At 39.4% G+C, this 13,420-nt stretch overlaps 1 protein-coding gene across 25 annotated transcripts in view; it reads right to left on the bottom strand.

Moving 5' to 3' along the window:
• The window catches only part of camk2b1 (calcium/calmodulin-dependent protein kinase (CaM kinase) II beta 1), a 68,002-nt gene extending 55,393 nt beyond the window's left edge, over window positions 1-12,609 (bottom strand). For all 25 annotated transcript variants that reach the window (XM_034117849.1, XM_034117838.1, XM_034117848.1 and 22 more), the window contains exons 1-2: window positions 12,343-12,609; window positions 3,915-4,009 (exon numbers count right to left, since the gene is read on the bottom strand). In XM_034117849.1, the coding sequence (XP_033973740.1) occupies window positions 3,915-4,009; window positions 12,343-12,404 (157 nt within the window). In that variant the 5' untranslated portion in view covers window positions 12,405-12,609. The remainder of the gene's footprint in view (window positions 1-3,914; window positions 4,010-12,342) is intronic.
• Window positions 12,610-13,420: the final 811 nt, after the last annotated feature.

Raw genomic sequence — 13,420 nt, forward strand, 5'->3', positions numbered from 1 at the left:
AAGGGCTAATCATTTTAGGAGACTTTAACATAAACTGGAATGACAAACAAAATAGAAAGAACTTAAAACGGATCACGGATAAACACAACTTAATACAACTAATGGATCAACCGACTAGAATAACCAAAACCTCTAAGACTATGATAGATTTATTATTTACTAACAAAGCTGACAGAATAGTTAAAACCTACAACTTCCTGACTGGTCTTTCTGACCATAATCTTATTCTTTTTACCAGGAAACTCACAAAAAAAAGGTTGATGGCCACACCTAAAACCCCTGCCTTGGGTTCTCGCTTCATCCCCAAAAACCTGCAACAACGTTTTATGGATGCAGTGAAAATGATTGATTGGGGGGACACTCTGTCCTCTGAAGACATTGGTGAAAACAGTGATCTGTTTATATCTCAAATTAATGATACAATGTCTTCCTTCTCAAGGAGAGGGTGCCTTAGGGACAGGAAGGAACATCATCTTCCCTGGCTGAATCTACAATGCAGGAATTTAATGAAATCTAGAGACCAACTATTAAAGCAGAGCTTGAAATCCGGACTATCCACTGATAGACAGAAATTCACTCATGCTCGTAACAAGGTAACACAAACAATAAGACAGGCCAAAGCTAACTTCTTCATCAATATAATTGAAGGTGCGAAAGGTAACGGTAAAAAAGTTTGGCAAATCTTAAATAAACTATTAGGTAAACATAAGAAACAGGAAAATAATGTTTTAGAATTAAAAAATTAGAAAATCAATGATGCCCTGATAAAAGACCCGGCTGTATTGGCCAGCAGCTCTCTCAATGAGTATTTCATAAATAGTGCTCTGGACATTACAAAGCTCTTCCCTCCATCTGAGGTCTCACCTAGCCCGACTGTGGATACACACCCCGTTTTTGACCTGGAGGAAATCACAGAGGTTGAGGTAAAAAATATAATCTCAGGGTTAAGAGGTTCTAAGGCTAGGGATGCAGATGATTTAGACACCAACTTTATAAAGACACATATCGACGGTCTAATAAAACCAATTACTATGCTAGTGAATCAATCTATCAGCACAAGGGAAGTTCCATCATCCTGGAAGGTGGCCACGGTGACACCGATCTTTAAATCTGGGGATAAGGCAATGATGTCCAATTACAGACCAATCAGCATCCTCCCCTGTGTCTCTAAGGTAGCTGAGAAATGGGTGTCAAAACTAATCACCAAACATTTAGACAAAGGTTTCGCTCCACTCCACCCAATGCAGTTTGGTTTTCGTGCTCACCACTCCACTGAGACAGCTAACTGTGTCTTTGTGGAAAAGGTTAAATGTATGTTGGACACGAGCCCATATGTAGGTGCTGTCTTCCTTGATCTCAGGAAGGCTTTTGACACTGTTGACCACCAAGTGCTCCTTACAAAGCTGACTCATTTCAATTTTTCGGCTGTTTCTATACATTGGTTTAAGTCTTACTTATCTAACAGAAAACAGTGTGTTTTGGTCAAGGGTGCCAAATCCCCCTACCTTGTGAACCCTGTTGGGGTTCCACAAGGTTCCATTCTTGGACCATTACTGTTTTCTCTGTACATTAATGACTTGCCTAATGTATGTCCTGAGTTGAATGTGCAAATGTATGCCGATGATGCGGTCATCTTTATACACAGGAAGAACACTGAAATGATCTCATCTTGTCTCTCAAAAGCTTTGGACAAGGTTCAACACTGGCTGAACAACATTTGCTTACATTTAAACGTAAAAAAACAGTATGCATGATGTTCAGTAAACGACCAGTCAAAATCGAAGGATCCAACGTGTTTTTAAACGGAGCAGAAATAGAACTAGTCTCCCACTTCAAGTATCTTGGAGTCATAATGGACTCGAACTTGACTTTTAAGAAACATATTAAGAAAGTATCCAATACCATTAAAATCAACTTGCAACATTTTAAACAAATTAGACCTTTCTTAACTGTCAATGCTGCAAAGTCATACCTCCACTGTATGATTATATCCCACATTGAATACTGTTTTACAAACTGGTCGTTTGCTTGTGCCACACACCTGAAACCAATAGAACAGCTGTACAAGAGAGCTATCAAGGTGTTTGACAGAAAGCCATATTCATACCACCACTGTACCATCCTTGAAAAACACAATTTCTTGAGTTTTGACAATTTTAAGTCTTTTAAAAGTATGTGCTTTTTTTATAAATGTTTACATGGACTGGCCCCCCCTCCCTTAGGGGAATTCATCCACAAAAAACACACTGGACGCTGCACTAGGTCAGAAACCAGAGGAGACTGTGAAGTCCACCGCAGACAGACCACTTTTGGACAAAATGTCCTCTCCATTAAAGGCAGCTCATTGTGGAATAGCCTCCCTACTGAGATACGGGATTGTCCCACTCTCAATAGCTTTAAAGGTCAACTCAAAGAATGATTGAGAAACAAACAGACGTGCAATCACCGCTAAATGCACTTTAACACAGGGGTATCTCCTCTTGCACTTTATGTAGCTCTTGTATCTTCTCTTGCACTTTATATGTCGTTGCTGCTATATTGTACTACCATGTCATAAATACTTGTGTATGCTGCTCTTGCTCTCTTGCACTTTTTGCATATCATGTATTTAGTTTTTGCTCTGTTTGTAAAATGTAATTTTCTTAAATGTTTTATGTGAGGGACTGCGGATGAAAATGAGCACAAAGCTAAATCTGGCACTGTTACGCTTGACACATTTTAATGTTTTAAGTGTTCATTATTGTGCATTGTCCCTGCCAAATAAACGATTAAATGAAATGTTTTCATATATATGATCCATTCCTCTTTTAAAAATGATTGATTGAGTGACTTTTCCTTTTTTTCCTTTATAAGATTTTTTAAGGCAACCCATGCTTTTGAAAGGGGGAGAAAGAGGGGATAGCACACGGCAAAGTGTCCCAGGCCGGATGCGAACCTGGGTCCGCCAGTTCTACCAATTGAGCTATACGGCCGCCCTGCAGAGTATATTTCTGTCGATCAACTATTCAATTACATAACAAAGTGTTAAAGCTACAGTCAGAAGTTCATGGAACACTGCTTACTTTCCTTCATTCATTCATCAGGGACAACATTAACAGTAAAAACTGCGTTTCTATGACTGTGTCACAAGCTTGTGTAACTTCCCTTTCTCTTCCTTTGCTCATACAAAAACCCCAAAGTGATAAAAGCGTTGTCCTATGCAGCGCCACCTGAAAGGGTAATAGCTTTTAGACATCTTATATAACTGTCTACTACTGGGACAGAGAAACTATGAACAAATGAGTCATTCTCATATGGTTACACATACTTACTTGAAGTAAGTGAAATTCAACTTTTGTTTGGGACCCCACTTTACAGGAACAGAGCACATTGGTTTCAGCGCCAATATATGTTGAAGGGCCTTATTATGATTTTTGGGGTTTTCCCTTTCCTGTAGTGGTTTAGGTTTTTGTGCATGTAAATGGTCTGCAAAGGCTAAAATACCAAAGTTCCCTCAAGAGGGAGTTTCTCTCCAACACTTCCCCCCCTGCCTAAAATGCCTCCATTGGACTCATTTGTTGACTTCTGTAGCATAGTGACATCACTATGTAACACTCGCTTCTATTGGTTAGCGCTCCAACACATAGGGTATAGGCTAAGCACCGGGACTTCTCTAAGCAGTTGACCAATCTCAACAGAGCCAGCCAGCTAACCAATCAGAGCAGACTGGACTCTGGTTTCAGACAGAGGGTGAAAACAGGTGCTGCAGCACAGGCAGTATGAGAAAAATAAAGAGCTTTTTGAACATTAAAGCGTGTCACAGTAGAGGCACAAAATACAATTATAAAAAACTCAAAGCTTAGCATAATACGGCTCCTTTAAGTTCTGAAGGAATTGAAAACACCTTGGATGGAGAAGAACGGGGATGTGCTTACCTCTTGCGGATAACTTTTTGGTGTTGATTATTTTGGCGGCATACTCCTGTCCTGTACACAGCTTAACACACCTGCGCACCACTGAAAAGGCTCCCCTGTAAATACACAGAAAAAAAACATTTACTAATCTTTGTTAATTCCTGTATGTTAAGAATATATATGTGATTCCCTAATTGCATTATTCATCTTCTTTTGATACAAGGGCAACACCAGCACGCCTGCAAGTTCTTGACGAATGACACAGAGAGCTCAACTTAATGACTCTTCATAAGATTTTGCTGAACATTTTTTTCATAGTTGGCATTTTTTTTCAGCCAAATGTGGAAGAGACCTGATGCCACTCGCTCGGGTTAACTGCGGCTAGCTCCATTAAAAGACTATGCTGCCAGGATTTGTCTTCCTAATAGGCTCCCATGAGGCTCCCCATACACAGTCAGCATAACTTAAATAACATGCACACATGCGGCGTGTGAGAGACGGGGCTAAAATGGGCTCTTAAACACAATCCCTGCATTAGTGAATAGGTATTTTACCTTGAAGAGCCTCTCACGAAGCACATATGTTGCACCAGTCCCACAACCAAAGCATAATGACTTACAGCTACCTCATGTAAACTTTAGTATGTGATTCCGTGATCTAATTTTGCATCTGCTGCCGTGTGAAGAAACTACACCTCAAAAGTTTAAAGGAAATTGTGACTGGAAACACTGAATATGTGGATGGATTTGGCCATAAGAAGGTCACATGTCATCAGCCTAAACACAAAAATATCTCCCTTTAAAGACCAGAGAGCAGGCGACACAGAGGCTTCACAGCCTGACCTGTTAAGTTAGATCTGCCCAGTCTTGCTACAGTACCACAGTTTACAGTGAAAAGGTGGACTGGTGCCACTGGTCTGCCTCCACACTGAGGCAGGGTCAAAGGTGAACGCTGTGAGACCAGCTGACCTGAGACCTTAATAAGCAGACAGTGGGGGAAATGTCTATGGGGAGACACAAGACCCAGCAGACTTCACAGGGAATTTCAATACGGTTTAGGCGCCTGATAAAAACAACTGAATTAAAAATGCTACATCTCATGGTAAGGATTGTCTGGGTAGTTTAGTTCGAGCAGATCAACACGCTTACAGAGAGCTCTCCTACAGTAACCATGTGTAGCGAAACAGGACCCAAAGGCAAGAAACTCTCTGAAACACGGTTGTGTATAAAGCACTGCATGACCGACACCAGCACACACACTCAACCAAATAACTAACACCAAACTCCACAGCTGTGCCTGGAAAGTTCCCACTGTGAGGTAAGTGATCAGGGCTAAATATGCTAACACACATACACAGTTAAATAGGGCAACACGTCATGATTCATTGCTTTTAGAAAGTCTGGTTTGACACCCAGAAGAGTAGACTTGGAGTGTATTGTAACAGGATTACTCCGAGCTTCTGGTGTACAATTACAGTTTCACATGTTGCCTGTGGTGTTGAGGACGTACTGTGGATTAGGATTTGTAAAGTTACACTCAAAAGCTTCAAGTGTAACCGAGGCAAAAAAGAATACCAAAATCAGAGAAAAGTTATGAGTTTTTGAATAACTTGTTTGAGCGTCTTTATTTCGTAATGAGTAACTGACAGAAAGCCACATTCAAGCTTGTAACTGTTTGTTTTATTGTGAACATATTCCAGAATGCATGGTTTAAACAGGATGTTTTGAAATATATTTTAATTATAATTCATTCTAAATTATGTTTTGTCATTTTATATGCCTGTATATGTAGAGTATAAGAATGTGTTTGATTATTAACTTTATAAGACCTTGTGTCAAAACATTGAAGTAGAACCATACCAGTGTTAAAGGTCCCATGTCATGGCCATTTCTACTGATCATAATTCCATTGTTGAGGTCTACTAGAATAGATTTATATTGTGCAATTTTCCAAAATCACATTGGTTTCTCATACAGCATCTCTGTATAGTATGTGTATTCACTCTCTGTCCTAAACGGCTTGTAGGAGCTCCTGCCCCCCCCTCCCTGTGAGCCCAGTGTGCTCCGATTGGTCAGCTCGGCCACTCTGTTCTGATTAGTCAATCACCAGAGAGGCTCCGCCCATGTCTAACACAGTGCTTTTTTCGGCTCTGAGCGGAACATCAGTTTTACAATGGCGTCGGTACAGCCGTATATGTTTGAACCGGAGTCCGATCATGAAAGTGAGACAGACCAACGTGATAGACCTGATCCACCGTCCCAAACTAGACTAGAGCAGACGGTTTCACAGTGGAACGTTTTTATTTAGTATCGCTCTTACATTTCAGATGTAAGTTACAACATTATGTAGCCAGCTAGCTGAAAACACCAACAGTAGCACACAACATTATATGCCAAGATATACACCATACATATTTGTCAAGTCAATAGACTATTATATGCCCTTTTATTTCTTCCTCAGTAATTGAATGTTTATTTTGTAAACCTCGCCATAGTTGGTTTAATTGCTAAACGTGTTATGTTACAAATATCTTACCTTCCTATAGGTTGTAACACGAATGAACCAAGTCCCAGCACCTATTATGTGCATGGTACACCACCCAGGACTAGAGCCAAACTGTCTCAACCCATACACCCTGCAGAACCTCCATAACATTTACAGATTCGATTATGGACCTTTGAGGCATAGAACGGAAGAAGAGTAAGTTATTCTTACCTGTAATAAACTACTACAGTGTTTTGATGAAAAATCTAATTATGGTTTGCTATATATGAATGATATGTTATAGGAGCAAATAATTCAGGGAAGAAAGGCTACTAAGTATTTCCATCAAACTTTATTTTTAGAAATGTACAAAATGAACATGTGTAAATATACATATATACACACTGTATATCATCCATTCCTCCCCTTATAGGCGTTTTCGGCATCTTGCCTATCGCAGCTTTGTAAGCTGGTGCTGGGGCTTTTTAGGACGAGGCATCAGAGTGGTCATCCCGTCATGTGTTGTCCGCCGGATACGCCAGGAGTTCCTGACGAAATCAAATGCAAATCACAAAATATTAGAGAAACTTAGTTGTTTTAGGTTCGTTAGCTTAACAGCTAGATTAATATGCTAACCTACGTTTGCTAGTTGTTCAGTGTAATATGCCAACCTACTATGAACAACAGCTAGTGGTTCATATTAGGCTAGCAAGAACATGTTTACAATTGCAATCTTATACGGGTAGTCTGCTACGTTCGGTCATTCATTGTAGCTGGCATAAAAACAATGTTTTCCCTAGCAAACTCATGTCTTGGTAGCCTTCTTTTTTAGCTCGGTAGCATACACGCTAGGAACGCCAACTATAATGTTATTAAGTTTCGCGACTGACCGTACGGTAAATAACCCGGAGTATACTGTCTATGAGTATTTCGTGTGTGAATGCAGACATTCTCCTGCTATGAGATACATGTAAGGCCATCTGCTGACATTGGAGTTGATATATGGAAACGCTAGCAACTTAGTTAGCCCAGTTAGCACTGTGTCAATGGCTTAGCAGCCCGAAACACGTTTACCCATTTAAACAGTCGTGGTAGATACCTTGTTTGTTTTAAACATCATAAATACACAAACAACAATGAATACTTACAGGTTGTGTACCCGAATCTCCCGCTGGTCCAAACAAAGTAGGAACAGCATCGTTCTTCAGTGCCCTACGCTGTGCATGCATGCATGCATTGAAGATTTCCCCTCACAATACAGGAAACAGACCCTCGTTGGCATGACTGGATACAGTTTTGAACTGAACCTGAGATTCCAACAGTATATATGTTCTGCTGGCAGAGGGTGTGGCCTCTGGGTATTGACACGTCAGAGAACCCAGGAAGAAACAATGGAAAATGAGAAATCTCCAACGAGGCGTTTTGGGGCAGCATAGACAGGTCTTTTCTGTGTTAGAGTTTTACTCGCTACAGCAGGGGAGATTCCCAGTCGATCGCGAGATTCCCAGTCGATCGCGAGATGTGTCTAAAAATAGAACAACAATATTCTGTTTTATCGTTAATGTCCTATAACATAATCTTCCTGTGCCAGAATAATGCACTTGAACGCATCAAAGCTTTGTGATTGGCATGACCCCATGTGTCGAGGCGTGGCTGGTGGGCAGTGGGCACTATTTCGCTGACGTTGTCTGTGTCAACAGGAGTGACAGTCCGCACACACACAAGACCGCAATTATGGCAGAAGCAAAAAAGCCCAAAATATATAATTTTCACTCCGAGTGGGAGGATGATTATTTTTGTATCTATTTCAATTCAAAGTCCATCTGTCTCATCTGCAATGCGAGCGTGGCTTTACCGAAGAAGGGTAATTTAGAGCGGCATTTCAAAACAGTGCACAAACGCTACGAGACGGAATTCCCTCCTAATTCTGCCCTACGCTCCCAAAAGGTGAGGGACCTGAAAGGACAGCTAAATGCACAGCAGTCCATTTTCACCAGGCCCAACAACAAGAGCAAGGCTGCTACCATAGCATCTTATCGTGTTAGTCACGTTCTTGCGAAACACATGAAGTCTTTCAAAGACGGCGAAGTTGTGTAAGAAGCATTCCTGGAGGCTGCCGACGCGCTTTTTGGGGACAGTAAAAATAACAGTAGCATTTCAACAGGCATATAATAAAAACTCAAGTTAGATACCGTTATTAATCAGCTGTAAGTTTTAGTTTGTTTGAACTTATTCATTATAATTATTGTACAAAATGGTATAAGAATGCAAACTTAAATTGATTATAGTCTATTATCAATTCAGGTTAAGAAACTAGTGTTGCTTGCATCCTATTTTAAAAAGGCATTTATTTGTATACTCTTCTAAAATGCAACAAAAGGGTTTGATTCTATTAATTTTGTCTTTTTTATTGCACTTTTCCAGCAGATTCCTGTGTAGCTTCAGATCTGAGTTATCTTATGAGTAAGCCTAATTTATACTTTTGTAGCAACACTATTTTTATATAATGGCAAAGAAAGGGTTCAGAGTCTTTTCTTTTTTTCCTGTGTCATATGTGGCAGCACTGTTCAATGTTTCTTGAAAACATTACCCACTGTAGTATGTGACGTGTGAATAAACTCCAACTCTGTATCAACAACACTGTTGTGTAACTTCAGTTAAATACTTGTATGTGTGTAGATTAGAAAGAGGTAAGATAAAGGATCTGCAGTATTTTATGAAGTATTAATCGTACAAAGGTCAGTTGTATACAAGTAGAAGTGTGTATTTACCTGGTAGTAGGCTGTCAGTAATGGCTACGCGTCTCTATTTGGACTGGTAGATCTCGGCAGACTGGCAACTTTAAAAGTAGCTCTCGGTTCAAAAAAGGTTGGGCACACCTGCGCTACAGGGTGTACTTTGAGGGTTTTTGACTCTGCACACCGTTTACATGCATAAAAACCTTCATAACACACAAGGGGATGGGTAATAACCGAAAAGCATGACATGGGCCCTTTAACTGAATCTTATTTCATCAACATTGGAGCCAGCCCTTTCTTCGAGGCTTGCTGTGGTGTTTGTATTTAAGTACGGCAGACATCACATAAATGGGATAAACATACTAGAGCAATGGCACTACAGTATGCTTAAAGGTGGGGTAGGTAAGTTTGAGAAACCGGCTCGAGATACACTTTTTGTTATATTCCATGGAATGCTCTTAACATCCCGATAGCAATGAATATCTCTGTAAGGAAGTGGCAGATTTTTTCAGGTTGTGTATTTTCAAATTCTAGCGCACTAGAGCTGGTTTCTCCAAAATGACCTACCCCACCTTTAAATGTCACAAGTCCCGTTAAGAAATCGACACCATTAGAGAGTGAGGGCGCAACAATTAGTTCTGCTCAGATGTTGGATTATTATTACAAAGTCACAGTGAGCGTTATCATGAGGATTTCAAGCCTCTCACACGTGCGCTCTTTCCTTCAGGCTTGGTGTGACTGGATAAATATTATGATTGGTCTATGAAAGATGTTATGCCGTGCAGGATGAACAGATGAGTCCCTCTTACAAAGAGAGCTTCAAAGCCAGCGCATTGACTGAAGTGTATTGTGTACAATTAATCGCAATTTAGCAAAATCACAAAAACGTGTATATATATATATATATATATATATATATATATATATATATATAGTCTCATTGGCTTTGAGGTTTTTTGAGATATTTAGTTTAATATGATTTAAAAGCAGAGAAAAAGTGGAAAATCTAAAAATGTTTCTGAAAGCAGCATGTTCGGCAAGAAAAATGCCCTTCTTAGTGGGTATTTGGTTAAAAAAATGCCCCAGTATCAAACAATCACCCATGTAGACTTGAATGGTGGCTCCGAAATACATGTGGTACCACCTTATTAAAAACAGCAGCAGGAGCAAGTACAGTAAATTCAAATGGTGACCCAGTTTCACAACAAAAAACATCTGCATAAATGTCTGAATTTATTACTGCCTAACTTCCCTTGCTGCTTACCATCCATAAATTCTGTATGTTCCGTAACATAGTTTCAATATCTAATATTGCAATGTCATTACAAATATGAGTCCTAAAACCCGGGTTAATAGTTAGCATTTTACCACTTCCGGTTCCCTCGTCTCAAACAAGTTTGTGGTTAGATGCCTGCTAACTGTTGCTAACCAGTGGCTAAATGAGACTTCTTAATGTCATCAAGTCAAACATGAGTCCGTTTACAGTTTAGCGGTAGTGATGCAAGAGCCATGCGACCACAATGTAGTCTGTTTATAGCCTAATGTTAGCTTTTTACTACAAATGTGTTTCAATATGTGGAGATTACACTGCTGAACAACGTGCAAGTATAATCTTGTGTTTGCTACAGAGTTTATTTTACGTAATATTGCAAAATAAATGTTTTTGAAAAGATACCTTAAATATTAAAACTTTCAAAAGAGAACAAATAGTCTGACTATTGGTTCTGTGGCTTTTGATCATATTCTAGGTTACTAGTTGGCTTGCCAATCTAATAATTTATAAAGAAAAAATGTAATCCAGGACTATAAACTTTATGTACTGTTGGTAAATTAGCCTATTTCCAATCATTTATTAAAATGACATGGAGATTCTAATCTTCATTCCATGAAACCCACATGAATATAACAGACACCGTAATATTTTGGTTGCAGTTATCAGATATGGCTGATTTAACGGCATGGGGCCAATCAAGCTGTCGGAAAATAACAAGAGATATGCATAATAATCAAAGAACACAGGCTAGATGCTAACACTCTTCAGCATCACTGTAAACAATGTGCGCCCGATGAGGAGTGATTTCTACATTGCCTAACTCCTCCCCCGTATAGAACATCTATAATGTTGCAATATGGAGATTTAAACTGTAAGGCCTCCAGTGCTTCATGGAAAGTTTTGGTGACCCCACCTTACTGACTTCATGTTCATTTTTATCTTGTTTAAATAATTATCCAATATAATGTTTGGGAAGCTCATACATTACTTTTAAGATGCACTAAACTTGATTTGTTTTTCATCTACTAAAAAGGTATTTGTATATTACTGTTGACTTTATATTCAAACTTTTTAATTTCATGTCACCACTCTTCATTTTTTGCATTACAGATATTCGTTGATGATGGTTATCTAATGACAGCACAACTTCAAAAAGTGTATATCGTTTTTTAAATGCAATATTTGGTCCTTGGATGAGGAGTCATTTTGGGTCTGTTTTGAGTCATTACATACCACTAAAAAAAAAAGTGCATACAGTTAACATATTATCTGCAACCACAATGCTGCATAGGAGCTCCTAAGTTTCTGCAATGAAGGTGTTAAATTACTTGTGTTTATACAAAATGTGTCCATATAGATGCCATTCATTCAGAGCTTTACATAGATGAACATATAAAGAAGAAGATTGCCTTAAAAATGTAATATTAAGCCCACTAGACTTAACGTTTTTTAAGCTTTGCAGATGACATTAATGTATTCTTCAAGAGGATATCTGATCAAACTAGTGAAAAACTGTCATCTTTGCAACCATAAAACATAACTTTTTCTGCACAACAGTTGTCATCTGTGGTTTAAAAAGTTGCAGCACATTTCTGACACCCCACGTGTTTCTAAATTGTAACGGGAGGCTGGTGCACCTGATGTAACGGCAAATTCTGACGTTACAGTTGGATTTTACTTTGGATTTTGGGGCCATTTCGAAACATGCATGACAAAATATTCAGAGAGGAGCAAGCATGTGTTAGAAAGAGACCTCCACTCACACATGGAGCGAGAGAGCAGCATATTTTCAGACCGAAAAAGCACACACTCAAACGCGCACACGCACACACTGGTCTGCAGAGTCGCACAACTCTGCACTGCCTGTAAACCAGCCTTCCTAACGCTGCTCCATTTACACCACACAACACCCGCAGAAACAAGCAAAACTAACACATTAAAACCGGATACTCACTTCCCCAGCTCCTCGTACAGTTGACATTCGTCAGTGAATCGCGTACAGGTTGTCGTGGCCATGTCTCTCCTCTATCTTTTGCTCTTTTACTTTCTCAACTCCGGAAAAATGCGGGGTTTCTTGCACTAAATTAGCGTTTAAAATACAGCTCCACCCAGCAGCTAGACGGCCGTTGGAGCGTTGAAATGCCTTGTCTGAGGTGCCGAGTGAAGGAGGGTTAGATACGGAAAGACGAAGCGACCAGGGTGGGTGCTCTCTCTCCTTCTGAATCCACTATCTGACAGCCACAGCGCTCAAAGAGACCCGTCATCAAGCCACCTGGTCAACGGGAAGCGACTTCCGGCTGCAATTTTCAGAATAAAACAAAGCTTTGATATAATTGGACTTGCTTTTTACAGCGCCACGGCTTCCACAGATGAAATATTTGTATATATTGTCAAAGCATTACATTTATTCATTGCTATCGGGATGTTAAGAGCATTCCATGCATGGAATATAACAAAAAGTGTTTCTGAAGTGAATTATCTACCCTACCTTTAAATGCTGTTTATAATAAAAGGGACTTTATTAACGAAGCAGGTCATATAAGCTGTTTCCGTTTTGTTCAATTGATAACTATGACAATGTAATTGAAATTGAGCCTCTTTGCAAATCATTATAAATGCAGACTCTGAACTTGCGATTAGTTAGCAGGTTAGCAAGGCTAGGCTATAGCTATGAAAACTGAGAGAAAAACATACACTACATGGAAAAAGTCATCTTTAAGTGAGGGAAAAAAAAGTTTCTTCCCCTGCAATAATTAAAATATTCTGATTGGTTGATTCATTGAATGGTTGTGTTTCTTTTCAGGTATTCAATTATTTTCTTTTTCGTCTATTCGCCCTCCGGTGGTCGGCAATCAGAAATGCAGACAATGTACCCTAACTGGTAGTTTTTAATTAAACAACCTATGACATATTTGTTGTTGTTATACTTTAACATAATCACAATGATATAGTAGCCTATATTAAAATGAAGAACATATAACATGTATTTTATTATTTGCATTGTGCCATCACTGACTTGAAGGGTTTGCCCA

This window comes from Trematomus bernacchii, unplaced genomic scaffold, assembly GCF_902827165.1.
Source record: "Trematomus bernacchii unplaced genomic scaffold, fTreBer1.1, whole genome shotgun sequence".
NCBI classification, from domain to species: Eukaryota; Metazoa; Chordata; class Actinopteri; order Perciformes; family Nototheniidae; genus Trematomus; species Trematomus bernacchii.